Here is a 21,324-nt window from a genome sequence, read left to right as displayed (position 1 = left end):
GATACCTTTCTAGGGGTTCTTATGCTTCTAGCCTTGATTTGCATTGTTGATAACATATCTACATAGCACAGCTTAAAAGGTGTAGTGGAATGATTTATGCAACCCCTCCCTCTTCAAATCAGGGTTGATTGGAAACAGCTGTTCAAACGAGGACGTTGTATTATCATTTCTTTGTGCTCCCTGAGGAAGGCCAGGCAGCGGAAACGCTTCAGCGTCGTTTCCATTGAACATGCCATACAAATAAAGGCGTTTTAATGAGTTATATGAAGAAGTGCCTCGGTCCTCCTTTCTTCTTCAAAACCCTACAAACAGTTGATTGAAACAAACACAACCCATGACACTGCAACAAGATGTTTCAATGAAAACTTTAATCTTCTTCTAAAATGATACGATTATTCAGATGTTACAATTGTACACCCCGGCATGCTTTATATGCCTCTCAAACGTCATTTTATTTCCCAAAATAACTTGCAGAACATTTAACAGTTGAACAACAGTGATTTTGGATGAAAACCTTTTAAGTCCCCGTTGGAAGATATCTGTGGGAGAAGAGTGTTTTTGGTTTGAGGTCCGATTATTTCAGAAAGTCCTTGTAACATCTGCAACATCTTTGTTACTGTAACATCGAAAGACTCAATATGGCACTAACCAATCCCTGTGGGGGAAAATGGGGATTGAGGGAAATCAGTGTAAACTCATAAGAAGCTAAAGAAATCTAGAAGTAGTAGTACCCAGTATGACCAGCAGCTATTGCTCTCCATGTCTGTACCGGCCTTATCAATGCCCTGTAGTACTGGTTATTACTGGGTTATAAGAGGTTAAAGGTCAGACCTAGGTCCGATTCGTTAAATACTTGAGGTGCACTTCATTTGGCTTGACTAGCATGCAGGTTGTGTGGAGTTTGCACTTTTGCTACTATTCTATTGGTTCCATTGTACCAGACAAGCAAAGCACACCTCGAGTATTTGACACAGACACCGGTCTGAATCATTATAATTACAGGTTATCTAACAGGCACACTGCGGAGACTAACTGACTACTGATAAGGTCTCTCAGTAGACTGAATATACAGCATTCCCACTAGGTTCTCTTATTATGTTCTCTAAGGTTATTCCCTAGGGTTAGGGGCAGGCTGCCTTGATATTTAACCACACCTAGTGTTCAAATTCATCTTCACAGACACTAAGAACGTCGGGAGACTTCAAGAGACTCTCCTCACAGGCCCTCATTTACTGTGACCTCACTGTGACATCACGTCAATGACCAATCAAAACACAGGAAACGTTGTGAGAGGCAGCACTATACGACTTTTAGAGAATACAAAATAAACAACAACATTCAAGTAATTCCATGGTCTGAAAAATACAAAAGCATAAGTAGAACCATTAAACATGTCAAACCAAATCTTAACAATTATAATAACATAATAATAATAATGCCACTTTGTGATGCCATTATTATGTGGTAGCAACTTCTACGGAGGGAAGGAAAATGGCATGCACAACAATGTTGAATAATAAAGAACACAAAATAATACAAAATCATATCCAATTTATTCACAATAATCATAAATCATGGATGTTTGTCTCATAGAGATAGATAGAGGACTCATCTTTGTAGCTGTGCCAAAATGGCATATGTGACTGCATGGGCATCTCCATTTTAGAGTAGTCAATTTTCTTCTCAATTTGTATTTGAAAAAAAAGCCAAAAGCTGATTTACCACCACCTGCAGTTCTAGAATCCTGAACAAAATCTTGTGTGTCGTTTATTTATTGTGGCCACTAGATGGCAGTAATATATCTTAATGCCATTTGCAAACCATAGGCAACCCAATTTGAAGAAGTGGAAGACAATGCTCGGATCATTGGCTGAAAGTCCCAACCATAGGAATCCCCACCCAGTTGACTAAAATAAAATGGTTGAAAACTTAATGGAAATGTCCATGTGCTAAAATGGGTTATATTCATTTAGATTCCTCAGTCTATCTCTATGGTTTATGGCGCTAAGCACGTCCAGGCAGGGTAGTGGGGGATGGAGGGAGGCAGAACAACATAAAAACATTTCAATTTCCCAGGTCATATTCGACCACTGGTAGACGCGGAATAAATAAAACAAGGTCAAGTACTAAAGTACATCTGTCTTGGTTTTCAGAACAGTCATCTTAACACATTACAGCTGTTTTTACAATACCTAACAGTAGTTTTAGTGTTTAAATCATATAAAGTCAACCAAACTAAACCCACCTCTTTGAGGTGTCCACAACAACAGAAACACAGCCACACACACATCAGCACGGTAAGAAATTGCACATTCAACACTCCTTGGTGCCATAAAGCACTGTTAAAACATTAATGTAATGTAAACATGAATAGGGAAATGCACAAAAATCATTCATTCATATTGCATTGAATATGGCTCAGATTTTTTTTTTTTACTATTCTCTCTCAAGCAGCCCCCCCCCCCACACACACACTCCCCCTCTGTCTCTGCATCACACAAACACGCATATGCACGCACACGCAAGTCTAAAAGAACTGAACACACAAACACACACACACACTCCCCCTCTGTCTCTGCATCACACATACACACACGCACACGCACACACACACACACACACACACACACTCCCCCTCTGTCTCTGCATCACACAAACACGCATATGCACGCACACGCAAGTCTAAAAGAACTGAACACACAAACACACACACACACACACACAAACACACATTCTGTAGGTATGTACATGCTGCTCGGGTAGAGCTCTAGGTTGGATGTGTAATGGGTCCCCGGGGCTGCATGAAGAATCAGTCCGTCTCTCTTTTCTTTGTCTGCCTAGCTGTCTGTCCACTCATCTCAGTCCCATACTGGCCTCCAGGGGGGGTTGTGGAGGCTTAGAATTGGTTGTCTACAAGCCTAGCAGTGTTGTTGGGATAGCAGTAGTGGTATCCTAATGTAGCAGTGGTAGTAGTATGGAGGGTGCTGGGTGCTGTCCCTGCCTCACAGTGCTGCGTGTCGTTGGCACACGTCTGAATGATTCACAAAGGCCTTCTGGGAAATACATACATTGAAACTATGTACGCGGTTTAACCGTGGTTGAACCGCGTTGGTACAGTATGTAAGGCTGCAGGGCCGCACTGAGAGAGGGTCTGTGTGTCTGCGACCCCTAACCCCCTGAACCCTAACCTAGCCCAGACCGTGGCATTCAGTGAACAACAGGCAACTCCATACCCCAACACTCCCATACGTTTACAATCAATCAATAAATAAATAAAAGCAATAATAAACAATAATTTCGATGAAACATTTTCCTGTGCAGGATAGAACAGAGTCTAAAGCGCGTCAGGCTGCTCCTGTCTGTCCATCCATCTGTCCATCCCTCAGTCAATCTATGGAGGTGAAGGGGGCTTACCTCTCTCCTCCATCTCTCATCCTCTTCTCTCTGTCCTCCCCTCTCTCCATGTGAAGTCTTCTCTCTCTCTCTTCTCTTCTCTTCTCTTCTCTTCTCTTCTCTTCTCTCTCTCTCATACAGCAGTCTCTAGATCTTCGTGGGAGACAGTGGTAGGGAGCTGTTTGCTGGTCAGGTAGGAGGCCAGCTCTTGGTCCCCCGCATCACGAGCTTGTTCTACTGGGGTCTTACCCTGTGAACACACACAGACACACAGGTGTGTGGTTACTTACACTCCATTAAACAAACTCTCTCTTATGTGCGAGCTTGCCTTCGTGTGTGCAAGTGTGTGTGTGTCTGTGCGGTGCGGTACAAGTGTGTGTGTGTGTAAAGTGTGTACTGTGTGTGTACTGTGCATGTCCTGTCCTGTGTGTGTGTGTGTGTGTGTGTGTGTGTGTGTGTGTGTGTGTGTGTGTGTGTGTGTGTGTGTGTGTGTGTGTGTGTGGTATGTGAGGTTCTAACCTTGAAGTTGGTCTTGATGAGGGAAGCTCCGGAGTCCATGAGAAGACGACACACAGCGTGATGCTTCCGAGAGGCCGCTTTGTGCAAGGCAGTATCTCCTCTGAAAACACACAGGGGCACACACTTCACGCAAGCTACAGGCTGCCTGATCCGTTTGAGGTACAGCAAAGTTACTTTAGGCACAGAAACAAGATTCATTCTTCAACGTTAGACCGTCTGATAGACAACAAAGCCATAAGACAGTGGGCGACTTACGTTTCTCTGTTGGTTAAATCCAGGAGCACCTTTGACCCTAAAATAAAATAAACAGTGCAAACATTTTAGCAAACATCCGAGGTTTGCAAAAAATCTCATTTGACGGATGCAATGAGAAGCAACACACACACACACACACACGCACACACACGCACACACTCACCGTGCTCCAGTATGAAGCGGACCACTTCAGTGTGTCCGTGCTGAGAGGCCAGGTGTAGTGCACTACAACCAGTAGAATCCCTCACCAGGAGGCTGGTCCCGCGAAAGAAGCTGCCCGACAACTGAAAGAGAGACAGGAAGAACACAGCTATGAGAGAAACGTCTGTATCGACTTCAGTAGTGCATATTATGTCCGGAAATGGATTATTGAGCTATTTCTAGTAAGACAGTCAGATGTTTGCTAGGGAGACGGTCGAGGTATCTAACCGTAGTCAGGTCCCCAGAGGAGGCAGCCGTCAGCAGTGCTAAAGAACACACACACAGTTAGACAATGTTATAGGGTTACGCGAAAGTTAACAGGAATCACTCCCACTGTAAGACAGGGGTTTCTATCGAGGAACATCATGGGTTTTTAGAAATGTTCTTCTCTCAAAATACGTCAAATATCCCACCTTGTTCCTCAGACGTCAGAGGGCTCCTGTACCAGAGAAACAAATAGATGATAAGGACTGCGGCTCTCAACATGAAATAACGTCAGAGTTGTGTGTGTGTGTCTCTCTCGCTCCCTCTGTCTCTCACCCAGAGTTGGGCTCCACCACCAGGTCAGGCATGCCTGTGGCCGGTGCCCCCGCTAGTCCATCGTGGTCCAGGATAAACACCTCTTCCTGGCAGATTTCCGTCACATAGTGCAGGTGCTCCTGGGCCTTGTCTATGCGGTAGAAACGGTCTGTGGACGTAGCTGGGGACAGGAGACTTGGTTTAGAGAGATGATGTGAAAGGGGAGAACCGTTTTACTGTCCTACAGTCACACAGTTAAACCGCGCTAAACAAACCTTATGCAGGGACTTTAGAGTCCCACTTCACATAAGGAATAACGGATGGAGATGTGTGTATACACAAGTAGGCCAAAGCTCTGGCACATTTACAGAAATGCTGATTCATGTTTTGACCCCTAGGTGAGTGATGTCACTGACTGATGTCACTCACAGTCCAGGAAGCTCCAGTTGGGGGACAGCCTGTGGGCGGAGCCAGGTCGCGGTAGACCTCGACACTCATCCTACAGAAAGGGGAGGGAAGGGTTCAATAGCGACTCACTGATAACATAGTCAGATATAGTAGATGGAAAGGTAGACAGACAAGAACCTGGTAATGCACTCGGTGGCCAGCAGATGGAGCCTGATGAAGATCCTGTTAGAAACAGGAGAGCCCAGCAGTGTCTCAGAAAATAGAACAATCGTCAAAGTCAAATCATATTGGCGCGAGTGTGTGTGTGTACGTGTGCGTGTGCAAGTGTGTCACGTGTCTGTGTGTGTTCTCACCTCCTGTAGCCTGTCTATGTAGAGTCTGCAGGTCTCCAGGTCACAGTCCCCTCTCACCACCACAATCCCCACGGCGATCGCTGCAACACACACACACACGCAGGACAAACACATGGAGATTAGGGGCTGCTGCCTATACATAGACTTGAAATCACTGGCCACTTTAATAATGTTTACATATTTTGTATTACTCATCTTATATGTATATACTATCTACTGTATCTTAGACTATGCCGCTCTGACATTGCTCATCCATATATTTATATATTCTTAATGGCATTTCTTTATTTAGATTTGTGTGTATTGTGTGTATTGTTGTGAAATTGTTAGATATTACTGCACGTGCATGTGACCAATAACATTTGACTTGATTTGATGGACGCTTCAACAAAGACACGCAGACACACACTCACAGATGTCTCGGAGTCGTTCCTTGTCGAACTGTAGCCTGTCGTGGTCCTGCAGACTGATCCGGTTGACTCTGAGGCGGAGGCGCTCTGGGACAGCATGGGGGCTGGAGGAACACACACACGCGCACGTTGAAACGTCTCAAACAACATGACGTATTTCTTTATTCAATTTGATTCTCTTCAGTACCGGAAACAAACAGGATGTGTGTATTTTTTTTTTTTTCATTGATTGCAATCTAGCAGTGCCAGGATAGATTACACTGTGCTACATGTACTGTAGCCACAACAGCACAGAGCACAGAGCACAGAGCAGGACAGGGTGGACTCCCACAGAGACAGACACTAGGAGACAGCACACCGGCAGGTTAGAAAGGGTCCAGCATGCAGCGGCCACCATATACTTTCGACGTTAGACCCACTTACTGCACACAGCGTTCAACACACGAGCGCAAACACAAACAAATAACTCAACTCTCTTTTTCTCACTCTGTTTCTCTCTCTCAGACACTCTCTCAGACACTCTCTCAGACACTCTCTCAGACACGCTCTCAGACACTTTCTCAGACACGCTCTCAGACACGCTCTCAGACACGCTCTCAGACACTCTCTCAGACACGCTCTCAGACACGCTCTCAGACACTCTCTCAGACACGCTCTCAGACACGCTCTCAGACACGCTCTCAGACACTCTCTCAGACACGCTCTCAGACACTCTCTCAGACACGCTCTCAGACACTCTCTCAGACACGCTCTCAGACACGCTCTCAGACACGCTCTCAGACACGCTCTCAGACACTCTCTCAGACACTCTCTCAGACACGCTCTCAGACACGCTCTCAGACACGCTCTCAGACACGCTCTCAGACACTCTCTCAGACACTCTCTCAGACACGCTCTCAGACATGCTCTCAGACACTCTCTCAGACACACTCTCAGACACTCTCTCAGACACTCTCACCGGGTTAAAGTACTTACACAGAGAAGGAGTCAGGGGGAGCAGAAAGGCGGCGCAGGTCTGCTGCACACACTTTCTGAATACTGCAGTCGTGCACGCACACACAACAGGGCGGGGCGGGGCAAGTGCGGGGGGGGCAGACCCAGAGGGGAGTTGGGTAAATATCAAGGAAAGAGAGAGGGACAGAGGAGCAGACACGAAGGTGAGGTGAAGAAAGAAAAGACGAAAAAGACAGCAGATGATGAAGACATGAATGAAGCCCATGACAGACTAGAGTGGTAATTGCAGAACACTAAGGCAACAACCAGGCACAGCTTTAGTTACTGTAGCTGAGTAGAACCACACTGAGTAAAGAGCAACACACACACACACACACAACGGCAGCTAGATACACACACAGACATTAGTGCTGTTGGGACGATCTGCTAACAGGTGGTAGGTAGTAAGCGGAACAGACGGTCAGAGGACAAACTAACAGTGTGAAGTGAAATATGATGAGACGAAGCCCTGAATAAAACCAAGAAAATGAACTGTGAGCGTGTGTGCGGACCTCAGCAGTGAGTTTACACCTTGACAGATGTTACACTGACGCAGCGCCTCGTTTGACCCCGTATCCCCTTGGTGTATATGCTTCTTCCCAACAGAATGCAGCCACGGCATCAAAAAACTAGCACTGGTTATCATAATCGGTGTAAACGTACACTTAGACACATTCAAAGTGTCCGTTCTGTAGCCCTGGGGAGCTATGTGACTCACTCGCTAGGGCAGGACTCGGAGGACTTTACCCAGGCCTAGTTCCACAGGGAGAAGTGTCCGTTCTGTAGCCCTGGGGAGCTATGTGACTCACTCGCTAGGGCAGGACTCGTAGGACATTACCCTGGCCTAGTTCCACAGGGAGAAGTGTCCGTTCTGTAGCCCTGGGGAACTATGTGACTCACTCGCTAGGGCAGGACTCTGAGGACTTTACCCAGGCCTAGTTCCACAGGGAGAAGTGTCCGTTCTGTAGCCCTGGGGAGCTATGTGACTCACTCGGTAGGGCAAGACTCGGAGGACTTTACCCTGGCCTAGTTCCACAGGGAGAAGTGTCCGTTCTGTAGCCCTGGGGAGCTATGTGACTCACTCGCTAGGGCAGGACTCGGAGGACTTTACCCTGGCCTAGTTCCACAGGGAGAAGTGTCCGTTCTGTAGCCCTGGGGAACTATGTGACTCACTCGCTAGGGCAGGACTCTGAGGACTTTACCCAGGCCTAGTTCCACAGGGAGAAGTGTCCGTTCTGTAGCCCTGGGGAGCTATGTGACTCACTCGCTAGGGCAGGACTCGGAGGACTTTACCCTGGCCTAGTTCCACAGGGAGAAGTGTCCGTTCTGTAGCCCTGGGGAGCTATGTGACTCACTCGCTAGGGCAGGACTCTGAGGACTTTACCCTGGCCTAGTTCCACAGGGAGAAGTGTCCGTTCTGTAGCCCTGGGGAGCTATGTGACTCACTCGCTAGGGCAGGACTCTGAGGACTTTACCCTGGCCTAGTTCCACAGGGAGAAGTGTCCGTTCTGTAGCCCTGGGGAGCTATGTGACTCACTCGCTAGGGCAGGACTCGGAGGACTTTACTCTGGCCTAGTTCCACAGGGAGAATTGTCTGTTCTGTAGCCCTGGGGAGCTATGTGACTCACTCGCTAGGGCAGGACTCGGAGGACTTTACCCTGGCCTAGTTCCACAGGGAGAAGTGTCCGTTCTGTAGCCCTGGGGAGCTATGTGACTCACTCGCTAGGGCAGGACTCTGAGGACTTTACCCAGGCCTAGTTCCACAGGGAGAAGTGTCCGTTCTGTAGCCCTGGGGAGCTATGTGACTCACTCGCTAGGGCAGGACTCTGAGGACTTTACCCTGGCCTAGTTCCACAGGGAGAAGTGTCCGTTCTGTAGCCCTGGGGAGCTATGTGACTCACTCGCTAGGGCAGGACTCTGAGGACTTTACCCAGGCCTAGTTCCACAGGGAGAAGTGTCCGCTCTGTAGCCCTGGGGAGCTATGTGACTCACTCGCTAGGGCAGGACTCGGAGGACTTTACCCTGGCCTAGTTCCACAGGGAGAAGTGTCCGTTCTGTAGCCCTGGGGAGCTATGTGACTCACTCGCTAGGGCAGGACTCGGAGGACTTTACCCTGGCCTAGTTCCACAGGGAGAAGGATGTGTGCGTGATTCACAGAGTCAGCTCGGGGATTCGAACCGGCGACCGCTCGGTTACTGGTCTCAACCGCTAGGCTACCTGCCAGTCCTCCAGCCATTCTCTTTAGAGAGTGTGTGTGTGGTTCACTCGTTGAGTTAGGGCAGTGAGGTCTTGATACCTAGTGCTATATTGGCCTATATCCTTGGTGTGTGTGTGTGTGTGTGTGTGTGTGTGTGTGTGTGTGTGTGTGTGTGTGTGTGTGTGTGTGACTCACTCATTGAGCAGGGGTACTGAGGTGCGTCTCTTGCTCTTCTGTACCATGTTGGCCTGGTTGCGTAGGGAGATCCGGAGGGTTGAGGGGGCCAAGCGACACGGCTCTCCATCCACCTACACACATGTGCACACGGACACACAGACACACACTCTGCATATCAAATACATTCTGACTTGGGGTTGTGTCTCTGCAGCATGGGCCTGCGTTGTATCTCTGCAGCATGGGCCTGTGTTGTATCTCTGCAGCATGGGCCTGCGTTGTATCTCTGCAGCATGGGCCTGCGTTGTATCTCTGCAGCATGGGCCTGCGTTGTATCTCTGCAGCATGGGCCTGCATTGTATCTCTGTAGCATGGGCCTGTGTTCTATCTCTGCAGCATGGGCCTGTGTTGTATCTCTGCAGCATGGGCCTGTGTTTTATCTCTACAGCAAGGGCCTGTGTTGTATCTCTACAGCAAGGGCCTGTGTTGTATCTCTACAGCAAGGGCCTGTGTTGTATCTCTACAGCAAGGGCCTGTGTTGTATCTCTGCAGCATGGGCCTGTGTTGTATCTCTACAGCATGGGCCTGTGTTGTATCTCTACAGCATGGGCCTGTGTTGTATCTCTGCAGCATGGGCCTGTGTTGTATCTCTGCAGCATTGGCCTGTGTTGTATCTCTACAGCAAGGGCCTGTGTAATATCTCTACAGCATGGGCCTGTGTTGTATCTCTACAGCAAGGGCCTGTGTTGTATCTCTACAGCATGGGCCTGTGTTGTATCTCTACAGCATGGGCCTGTGTTGTATCTCTACAGCATGGGCCTGTGTTGTATCTCTACAGCATGGGCCTGTGTTGTATCTCTGCAGCATGGGCCTGTGTTGTATCTCTACAGCATGGGCCTGTGTTGTATCTCTGCAGCATGGGCCTGTGTTGTATCTCTACAGCATGGGCCTGTGTTGTATCTCTACAGCATGGGCCTGTGTTGTATCTCTACAGCATGGGCCTGTGTTGTATCTCTGCAGCAAGGGCCTGTGTTGTATCTCTGCAGCATGGGCCTGTGTTGTATCTCTGCAGCATGGGCCTGTGTTGTATCTCTACAGCATGGGCCTGTGTTGTATCTCTGCAGCATGGGCCTGTGTTGTATCTCTGCAGCATGGGCCTGTGTTGTATCTCTGCAGCATGGGCCTGTGTTGTATCTCTGCAGCATGGGCCTGTGTTGTATCTCTACAGCATGGGCCTGTGTTGTATCTCTGCAGCATGGGCCTGTGTTGTATCTCTGCAGCATGGGCCTGTGTTGTATCTCTGCAGCATGGGCCTGTGTTATACACCTGTCTGTTTGGCCCTCCTGTTAGCGTGCATGATTCTTGCCATTCTCCTTCAACCTCTCTCATCAACAAGCTGTTTTCGCCATCAGAGCTGCTGCTGACTGCATGTTTTTTGTTTGTCGCACCATTCTCTGTAAACCTTAGACACCGTCGTGCTTGAAAAGCCCAGGAGGGCGGGCCGATTCTGAGATACTGGATCCGGCGTGCCTGGCACTGACGATCATACCTCGCTCAAAGTCGCTTAGGTCACTCGTTTTGCCCATTCTAACGTTCAATTGAACAGTAAATGAATGCCTCAATGCCTGTCTGCCTGCTTTATATAGCAAGTCACGGTCACGTGACTCACTGTACTATCTGTAGGAGCGATCCATTTGCATGAACGGGGGGGGGGGGGGGGGTGTACATCATAAACTGGCCAGTGAGTGTATATGTGTAGCATGCACTGTAAACCCCAGTGTGTTGTCATTACTCAAAACCTTGGAGGAAACCAGTTGCACTTAATTTATCTGAGTAAAGTTCTTTAGAGTGATTTTGTAGTCATTACTCAAACCGAATGAGTCACTGCGACCCTAGAGGTTCCAGATTTGATACGTAACAGAAATACGTAACACTCTTACTAAGCAACGCCTCCAATATAATTTTCCAGTGTGCCTTGACTTTTTAAGTGAATCGCAGTTACCACCCATGACTGTGTTTGTTAGTGACAGAGGCATGGTTGTTGAATTTGTTCATTACAGTCCTGTGGCCTTCAAGTGAGTTCATAGTTGAATGTTACCATTATAATTAAATGACAATACATCACATGAGACCTTATTTTGAGGCCTAGCTCTATCCTAATACAGTGGCCTGAAACTCATGGTTTACAGAACACATCAGGCCTGAAAGTTCCAGTAACTTTCCCAAAATTCCCACATTTTCTAAAAAACCTGGTTGAAGGATTTCCAGGAATCTTCCAACTGGGATTTCTGGAAAACCTGAAAAATGTTCCTGAAATTTGCAACCCACATTATGCATGCTTGCAAAGTGATGTGTAATTCCTATTTTAATCCAGCCAGAGTTAAGATATCCAACAGTTTTATTCACCAGCAGCCTGCTTTCATAATGACTGCAAGGGTTCAGTACATTGTGAGGAGACGTAAGCAACTTCAACAACCATTTCAGTAACAGGTGCAAAAAAATCTAACTAAATTATTGGATTTGTTTAGAAAAATGTATGTTATTTATCTGTAGCATAAGATTAATCACTCAATGTACATGCAAAAACAAAGATATTATTCATATTTTTTAATCTACCTGCATTAGAAAAAATGCTGGGAAAAAAAGTGAATTTCTTATAATAACTTTTTTTTTAAATGTGTTGCTGTGACTTCTCCTTTAGTTTGGAGTCACACCACACAAACATTTTAGGTAATAATGACTTTTCATTTACTTTGAGTTCAATTTACTAGAAGTAGAAGTATTTGAGTTTAAAATGCCTTAATTTTCTAATTCCATGAATGCCATGAATTCCTATGGAGGACTGCTCCTCCTGGGGAGTGCCAATATGGCCGATCGGTGGCTTCAAAGCCTCTCACTTGCCAATAAATAGTATCAGCAATCCAGGGTTTATCTACATCATTGGTTGGATCGCTAGTGTGGGCCTGTGTTATATATCTGTAGTATGGGCCTGTGTTGTATCCATTTAGTGTTGGCCTGTGTGATATCTCACCTGTACAGCGATGGTCTTAAAGGTGGTCAGAGTCACCTCTCTACACTGGTGCAGCCTCTCACCATGACCTCCTACCTGCAGTGCCGCCTAGGGGACAGGAAGAGGAATTACACCATTTTGTATAGTCAAACACACTCTCTCACACACACGCACGCACGCACACACACACACACACACACACACACTCTAAAACAAACACTCTCTCACACACACCCACACACGTGCACAAACACACACACACACTCACAAGGGAGGACATGGTGAAGCCGATGACTTCAATACAGCCGTCGTCATGGCGCTGAGGCTCAAAGTCCCGGTGGTCTCCTGTGTTCCCCCACGGCATGGTGCCCGCACAGTACCTACACACACACACACACACACACTTTTAAAAACACACATAATCCTCAAACACCATCACAAAAAACCCGGAGTACGCTGCATGCATAAAACTATGGGGCAGGTTATGGACAGACCTCAGATCTACCAACAGCGTCAGATAGACACAAGGTCACCTGGGTGGGGTGAATAGCTACCTGGGGATGTTTAAGAAGACGATGCACTGGAACTTCTGCTCCTGGATCTTAGCAGTGAGATCCGTCCCGTCACACTGGGACAGAGAAAAAGAGGTTTCACTGAATCCAGTAATTGAATGTAGAGAGATTCCAGTTCCTGAGCCAGGGACCTGTCCAGTGGCAGGTTGATTATCAGGATGTCAGGGCCCTCTTAACCAAACTGTCAGCCTGTGACACTCTGTGTGTGTGTGTGTGTGTGTGTGTGTGTGTGTGTGTGTGTGTGTGTGTGTGTGTGTGTGTGTGTGTGTGTGTGTGTGTGTGTGCGCGTGTGTGCGTGCGTGTGTGTGTGAGACACTCACCACCACTCTAACGTGTTTAGACAAATCCCTGGAGCTCCTCTGGAGGAAGTCTGAGAACGCAGCCTGACAGGAAGCAGAGACAACTTGTTACATTCTATATACGCCTTTCTCCCTCTCTCTATTCCCTCCCTCATCTCTACCCTCCCTCCAAATCCCTCCACATCCCTCTCCTCATCCCCTCTCCCCCCTAGCCCCATTCAGTAATGTGGTGTTAAGTCTGTCAGGTACTCACCCCTGCATAGAACATCTTGTTGCGAAAGCGACTGTTGAACTTCTCAGGGTTGGCTTCTGCAGGGAGGAGGAGGTACAACAGTTAGAGTCTGTGTCCTACTGTGGTCAGACAGCTAAAGGAACGATGCTTCTGGTCCCGAGAGACAGTACTGCTCACCTCTGGATTCGTGGAACTCCAGTGTGACGTTGGCGTCGAAGCCCAGGCTGAAGTAGTTGTTGAACACGTTCAGTGGGAGCTGGAGACATATAGAGAGATGCAGAGTGAAAAAGAGGGGAGCGCACAAAAGAGGTACAAAATCAGTTTAAATAAGGTAAACTATGCTTTCCCTCACCGTCCATATCACTCAGACCATGAGACAGCCGTACCACTGACCCCTCCCTTGACCATTCACCCCTCCCCTCTGACCCCTAACCTCTCCCAGACAGACCTTCTGTGTGCCCTCCTCCGGCTGGGCGGGGCTTCTCTCCACCTGAAGGTTCCATCGGTCTAGCTGCACCACAGAGCCATCCTCCACCTGACACAGTACCTTGGACACCGGCTCGTCTGTATAACCCTACACAGAGAGAGACAGGTTATAACCCTACACAAGAGACAGATTATAACCCTACACAGAGAGAGACAGGTTATAACCCTACACAAAGAGAGACAGATTATAACCCTACACAGAGAGTGACAGGTAATAATCCTACACATAAAGAGACAGGTTGTAACCCTACACAGAGCAACACAGATTATAACCCTACACAGAGAGAGACAGGTAATAATCCTACACATAAAGAGACAGGTTGTAACCCTACACAGAGAGTGGCAGGTTATAACCCTACACAGAGAGCGACAGGTTATAACCCTACACAGAGAGTGACAGGTTGTAATCCTACACAGAGAGAGACAAGTTATAACCCTACACAGAGAGACACATGTTGTAACCCTACACAGAGAGTGACAGGTTATAACCCTACACAGAGAGCGACAGGTTATAACCCTACACAGAGAGTGACAGGTTGTAACCCTACACAGAGAGAGACATGTTGTAACCCTACAGAGAGAGAGAGACATGTTATAACCCTACATAGGGAGACAGGTTATAACCCTACAGAGAGAGACTATGTAGTTCCAAGATGGCGTAGCAGTAAGTCGTCCTGTCGTGTCGTGTCCCTTGTATATATCGTTTCTTTAAAAACATTTTGCTAAACCTAAGCTTCCAAATACTCTCCTGCAACCCGCCTCACCCAATGTAGCTATTTTTCCTAAAGTATTTATATTTACTTCGGAACCGGAACCCCTCAACTGAAGCTAGCCAGCTAACCACCAGCTATGCTAGCGGTCTTCAGCTAACCGGTCATCAGCTAACCTTTAGCTCGGAAAGCTCTCGCCAGTTCGAACAATGTTTAGCTCCGGTCCGCTAACCGCTACCTTGTTTAGCCCCGGCCTACGAACTGTTAGCTTGTTAGCACAGGCCTGCTAACCGTCTGAATCGCCGTGTCCCATACACTCACTGGACCCATATTTACTTTCTATCTCTTTTCGATTTTTAATTTTTTTATACCTTCCGGAAACCTGCCTCACCCAATGTGATACGGAATCACTATTATTTTTTATTTTTAGAACACACTCAAGAACCTCCAGAAGCTAACCAGCTAACTAGCTACAAGCTATTTAGTCATTGTTAGTTTTTTTTAACCTGGATAACACTCGCCAGTCCAGCTTCCCTGCCCCATCCACTGCTGCCCCCTGGACACTGATCTCTTGGCTACATAGCTGATGCACGCTGGACTGTCCATTAATCACGGTACTCCATTCTGCTTGTTTGTTTTATCTGTCGGCCCCGTTGCCTAGTCAACGCCATTTTACCTTTTGTTGTTGTGCTAGCTGATTAGCTGTTGTTGTCTCACCTACTTTTTAGCTAGCTTTCCCAATTCAACACCTGTGATTACTGTATGCCTCGCTGTATGTCTCTCTCAAATGTCAATATGCCTTGTATACTTTTGTTCAGGTTAGTTATCATTGTTTTAGTTCACAATGGAGCCCCTAGTTCCACTCTTCATACCCCTGATACCTCCTTTGTCCCACCTCCCACACATGCGGTGACCTCACCCATTACAACCAGCATGTCCAGAGATACAACCTCTCTCATCATCACCCAGTGCCTGAGCTTACCTCCGCTGTACCCGCACCCCACCATACCACTGTCTGTGCATTATGCCCTGAATATATTCTACCATGCCCAGAAACCTGCTCCTCTTATTCTCTGTCCCTAACGCTCTAGGCGACCAGTTTTGATAGCCTTTAGCCGCACCCTCATACTACTCCTTCTCTGTTCCGCAGGTGATGTGGAGGTAAACCCAGGCCCTGCATGTCCCCAGGCACCCTCATTTGTTGACTTCTGTGATCGAAAAAGCCTTGGTTTCATGCATGTCAACATCAGAAGCCTCCTCCCTAAGTTTGTTTTACTCACTGCTTTAGCACACTCTGCTAACCCTGATGTCCTTGCCGTGTCTGAATCCTGGCTCAGGAAGGCCACCAAAAATTCAGAGATTTCCATACCCAACTATAACATCTTCCGTCAAGATAGAACTGCCAAAGGGGGAGGAGTTGCAGTCTACTGCAGAGATAGCCTGCAAAGTAATGTCATACTTTCCAGGTCCATACCCAATCAGTTCGAACTACTAATTTTGAAAATTACTCTCTCCAGAAATAAGTCTCTCACTGTTGCCGCCTGCTACCGACCCCCCTCAGCTCCCAGCTGTGCCCTGGACACCATTTGTGAATTGATCGCCCCCCATCTAGCTTCAGAGTTTGTTCTGTTAGGTGACCTAAACTGGGATATGCTTAACACCCCGGCAGTCCTACAATCTAAGCTAGATGCCCTCAATCTCACACAAATCATCAAGGAACCCACCAGGTACAACCCTAAATCTGTAAACAAGGGCACCCTCACAGACGTCATCCTGACCAACTGGCCCTCCAAATACACCTCCGCTGTCTTCAACCAGGATCTCAGCGATCACTGCCTCATTGCCTGTATCCGCTACAGATCCGCAGTCAAACGACCACCCCTCATCACTGTCAAACGCTCCCTAAAACACTTCTGTGAGCAGGCCTTTCTAATCGACCTGGCCCGGGTATCCTGGAAGGACATTGACCTCATCCCGTCAGTTGAGGATGCCTGGTCATTCTTTAAAAGTAACTTCCTCACCATTTTAGATAAGCATGCTCCGTTCAAAAAATGCAGAACTAAGAACAGATATAGCCCTTGGTTCACTCCAGACCTGACTGCCCTCGACCAGCACAAAAACATCCTGTGGCGGACTGCAATAGCATCGAATAGTCCCCGCGATATGCAACTGTTCAGGGAAGTCAGGAACCAATACACGCAGTCAGTCAGGAAAGCTAAGGCCAGCTTCTTCAGGCAGAAGTTTGCATCCTGTAGCTCCAACTCCAAAAAGTTCTGGGACACTGTGAAGTCCATGGAGAACAAGAGCACCTCCTCCCAGCTGCCCACTGCACTGAGGCTAGGTAACACGGTCACCACCGATAAATCCATGATTATCGAAAACTTCAACAAGCATTTCTCAACGGCTGGCCATGCCTTCCGCCTGGCTACTCCAACCTCGGCCAACAGCTCCGCCCCCCTCCCGCAGCTCCTTGCCCAAGCCTCTCCAGGTTCTCCTTTACCCAAATCCAGATAGCAGATGTTCTGAAAGAGCTGCAAAACCTGGACCCGTACAAATCAGCTGGGCTTGACAATCTGGACCCTCTATTTCTGAAACTATCCGCCGCCATTGTCGCAACCCCTATTACCAGCCTGTTCAACCTCTCTTTCATATCGTCTGAGATCCCCAAGGATTGGAAAGCTGCCACAGTCATCCCCCTCTTCAAAGGGGGAGACACCCTGGACCCAAACTGTTACAGACCTATATCCATCCTGCCCTGCCTATCTAAGGTCTTCGAAAGCCAAGTCAACAAACAGGTCACTGACCATCTCGAATCCCACCGTACCTTCTCCGCTGTGCAATCTGGTTTCCGAGCCGGTCACGGGTGCACCTCAGCCACACTCAAGGTACTAAACGATATCATAACCGCCATCGATAAAAGACAGTACTGTGCAGCCGTCTTCATCGACCTTGCCAAGGCTTTCGACTCTGTCAATCACCATAATCTTATCGGCAGACTCAGTAGCCTCGGTTTTTCGGATGACTGCCTTGCCTGGTTCACCAATTACTTTGCAGACAGAGTTCAGTGTGTCAAATCGGAGGGCATGCTGTCCGGTCCTCTGGCAGTCTCTATGGGGGTGCCACAGGGTTCAATTCTCGGGCCGACTCTTTTCTCTGTATATATCAATGATGTTGCTCTTGCTGCGGGCGATTCCCTGATCCACCTCTACGCAGACGACACCATTCTATATACTTTCGGCCCGTCATTGGACACTGTGCTATCTAACCTCCAAACGAGCTTCAATGCCATACAACACTCCTTCCGTGGCCTCCAACTGCTCTTAAACGCTAGTAAAACCAAATGCATGCTTTTCAACCGATCGCTGCCTGCACCCGGATGCCCGACTAGCATCACCACCCTGGATGGTTCCGACCTTGAATATGTGGACATCTATAAGTACCTAGGTGTCTGGCTAGACTGCAAACTCTCCTTCCAGACTCATATCAAACATCTCCAATCGAAAATCAAATCAAGAGTCGGCTTTCTATTCCGCAACAAAGCCTCCTTCACTCACGCCGCCAAGCTTACCCTAGTAAAACTGACTATCCTACCGATCCTCGACTTCGGCGATGTCATCTTCAAAATGGCTTCCAACACTCTACTCAGCAAACTGGATGCAGTTTATCACAGTGCCATCCGTTTTGTCACTAAAGCACCTTACACCACCCACCACTGCGACTTGTATGCTCTAGTCGGCTGGCCCTCGCTACATATTCGTCGCCAGACCCACTGGCTCCAGGTCATCTACAAGTCCATGCTAGGTAAAGCTCCGCCTTATCTCAGTTCACTGGTCACGATGGCAACACCCATCCGTAGCACGCGCTCCAGCAGGTGTATCTCACTGATCACCCCTAAAGCCAACACCTCATTTGGCCGCCTTTCATTCCAGTACTCTGCTGCCTGTGACTGGAACGAATTGCAAAAAAATCGCTGAAGTTGGAGACTTTTATCTCCCTCACCAACTTCAAACATCAGCTATCTGAGCAGCTAACCGATCGCTGCAGCTGTACATAGTCTATTGGTAAATAGCCCACCCATTTTCACCTACCTCATCCCCATACTGTTTTTATTTATTTACTTTTCTGCTCTTTTGCACACCAATATCTCTACCTGTACATGACCATCTGATCATTTATCACTCCAGTGTTAATCTGCAAAATTGTAATTATTCGCCTACCTCCTCATGCCTTTTGCACACATTGTATATAGACTCCCCTTTTTTTCTACTGTGTTATTGACTTGTTAATTGTTTACTCCATGTGTAACTCGGTGTTGTCTGTTCACACTGCTATGCTTTATCTTGGCCAGGTCGCAGTTGCAAATGAGAACTTGTTCTCAACTAGCCTAGCTGGTTAAATAAAGGTGAAATAAAAAAATAAAAAATAAAAATAAAGAGACAGGTTATAACCCTACAGAGAGAGAGAGACATGTTACTTCAGGTAAACGGAGCTAATTTGAATTCCTTTAAACTGAAGCCAGAGACAAGTGGAATGGGACCACGACAATAATAGCATTTCAAGTGTTCAAAAGAGAATGAGAGTGACTTATCCAGGACACAGAGGTCAGACTGTTTACCACCCATACCGTCAGACGGGTGGACGCACGCACGCACGCACGCACGCACGCACGCACGCACGCACGCACGCACACACACACACACAAAGACAGTGACAGAATAATGAAGGGCTTTTATGGAAATAAGTACCTATTATGCCTGTCTCTCTGTCACGGTAATAACCAGCATAGTTCCAACACAGCTGAGGCATCACATACAGCATTCAATAGCCATGTACATAAACACACAATAAAACCCGAACACATGTGCTGCAGTGGATTCTTCTCTTGTTGACACCGTAGTAAGCAAAATGTTCAAATCAAATCAAACCTTATTTGTCACATGTTTCGTAGACAACAGGTGTAGACTGACAGTGGAACGCTTACTAGCGGGTCCTTTTCCAAAAACACAGAGTTTAAGATAAAGATCGGGGGGGAAAATCAAATAGAAATAGTGACACGGGGGATAAATACACAGTGAAAAAAGACGAATAGAGAGCAGAAACAACATGCTAAATACAGGGAGCACCAGTACTGAGTCAATGTGCAGGGCCATGAAGTCACTGAGGTAGCTACAGAATGTACATATAGGTAGGGGTGAAGTGACGAGGCAACAGGATAGACAATACACTGAGCTGTGGCCGCAGCGTATGTGACGCAGTAGCAGCAGCGTACGTGGTGAGTGTGAAAGTGTGTGTGTTTGTGTTGTCAGTGTGCACATGTGCGCATGTTATGTGTGTGTGTGGGCGTATGAGGTGGATATGTGTAAGTATGGGTGAGTGTGTGGGTATAGTCCAGTGTGTGTGTGTAGAGTCCAGTGTGTGTGTAGAGTCCAGTGTGTGGGTAGAGTCCAGTGTGTGTGTAGAGTCCAGTGTGTGGGTAGAGTCCAGTGTGTGGGTAGAGTCCAGTGTGTGGGTAGAGTCCAGTGTGTGGGTAGAGTCCAGTGTGTGGGTAGAGTCCAGTGTGTGTGCATAGAGTCCGTGCAAGAGAGTTAGTTAAAGAAAAGGGTCAATGCTGGTAGTCCGGGTAGCCATTTGATTAGCTATTTAGCAGTCTTGTTAAGCAGCCTTATGGCTTGTGGGTAGAAGCTGTTCAGGGTCCTGTTGGTTCCAGACTTGGTACACCGGTACCACTTGCCATGAGGTAGCAGAGAGAACAGTCTATGGCTTGGGGTGGATGGAGTCTTTGACAATTGTTTGGGCCTTCCTCTGACACCGCCTGGTATACAGGTCCAGGCTCCAGTGAGCTCGGCCACATGGTGCACTGGGCCGTACTCACCACCCTCTGTAGCTCCTTGCGGTCGGATGCCTTGCAGTTGCCGTACCAGGCGGTGACGCAGCCAATCAAGATGCTCAAAAAGGTGCAAATGTAGAACTTTTAGAGGACCTGAGCAACTGGAAGTCGTAGCGGGATAACTTGTAAGTGTCCGGATTAGTGTCCCGCTCCTTGAAAGTGGCAGCTCTAGACTTGAGATGTCCTCGACATCTTATTTCTGCTGAAGAGAGGCAGACAAACAATCTCTCCCTCATACTCTCTCTCCCTCATACTCTCTCTCACTCATACTCTCTCCCTCATACTCTCCCTCCCTCATACTCTCTCTCCCTCATACTCTCTCTCCCTCATACTCTCCCTCCCTCATACTCTCCCTCCCTCATACTCTCCCTCCCTCATATTCTCTCTCCCTCATACTCTCTCTCCCTCATACTCTCCCTCCCTCATACTCTCCCTCCCTCATACTCTCTCGCCCTCATACTCTCCCTCCCTCATACTCTCTCTCCCTCATGCTCTCTCTCCCTCATACTCTCTCTCCCTCATACTCTCCCTCCCTCGTACTCTCTCCCTCCCTCGTACTCTCCCTCCTTCATAGTCTCTCTCCCTCATACTCTCCCTCCCTCATATACTCTCTCTCCCTCATACTCTCCCTCCCTCATAGTCTCCCTCCCTCATACTCTCTCTCCCTCATACTCTCCCTCCCTCGTACTCTCCCTCCCTCGTACTC

General features: G+C 47.7%; 1 protein-coding gene across 2 annotated transcripts in view; it reads right to left on the bottom strand.

Annotated features, from left to right (window-relative positions):
* Nucleotides 1–350: 350 nt before the first annotated feature.
* The window catches only part of LOC115133170 (diacylglycerol kinase iota-like), a 52,579-nt gene continuing 31,605 nt past the window's right edge, over nt 351–21,324 (bottom strand). For both annotated transcript variants that reach the window (XM_065021715.1, XM_065021716.1), the window contains exons 14-32: nt 13,984–14,109; nt 13,713–13,791; nt 13,557–13,612; nt 13,325–13,387; nt 12,987–13,060; nt 12,701–12,812; nt 12,454–12,540; nt 9,444–9,556; nt 6,062–6,162; nt 5,649–5,728; nt 5,473–5,517; nt 5,317–5,386; nt 4,909–5,068; nt 4,782–4,807; nt 4,597–4,634; nt 4,331–4,451; nt 4,168–4,204; nt 3,913–4,012; nt 351–3,643 (exon numbers count right to left, since the gene is read on the bottom strand). In XM_065021715.1, coding sequence (XP_064877787.1) covers nt 3,527–3,643; nt 3,913–4,012; nt 4,168–4,204; nt 4,331–4,451; nt 4,597–4,634; nt 4,782–4,807; nt 4,909–5,068; nt 5,317–5,386; nt 5,473–5,517; nt 5,649–5,728; nt 6,062–6,162; nt 9,444–9,556; nt 12,454–12,540; nt 12,701–12,812; nt 12,987–13,060; nt 13,325–13,387; nt 13,557–13,612; nt 13,713–13,791; nt 13,984–14,109 — 1,605 coding nt within the window. In that variant the 3' untranslated portion in view covers nt 351–3,526. The remainder of the gene's footprint in view (nt 3,644–3,912; nt 4,013–4,167; nt 4,205–4,330; nt 4,452–4,596; nt 4,635–4,781; nt 4,808–4,908; nt 5,069–5,316; nt 5,387–5,472; nt 5,518–5,648; nt 5,729–6,061; nt 6,163–9,443; nt 9,557–12,453; nt 12,541–12,700; nt 12,813–12,986; nt 13,061–13,324; nt 13,388–13,556; nt 13,613–13,712; nt 13,792–13,983; nt 14,110–21,324) is intronic.

This window comes from Oncorhynchus nerka, linkage group LG8 (assembly GCF_034236695.1).
Source record: "Oncorhynchus nerka isolate Pitt River linkage group LG8, Oner_Uvic_2.0, whole genome shotgun sequence".
Lineage (NCBI taxonomy): Eukaryota > Metazoa > Chordata > Actinopteri > Salmoniformes > Salmonidae > Oncorhynchus > Oncorhynchus nerka.
The sequence above is the reverse complement of the archived record's forward strand: the minus strand, read 5'-3'. Positions and strand labels throughout refer to the sequence as shown.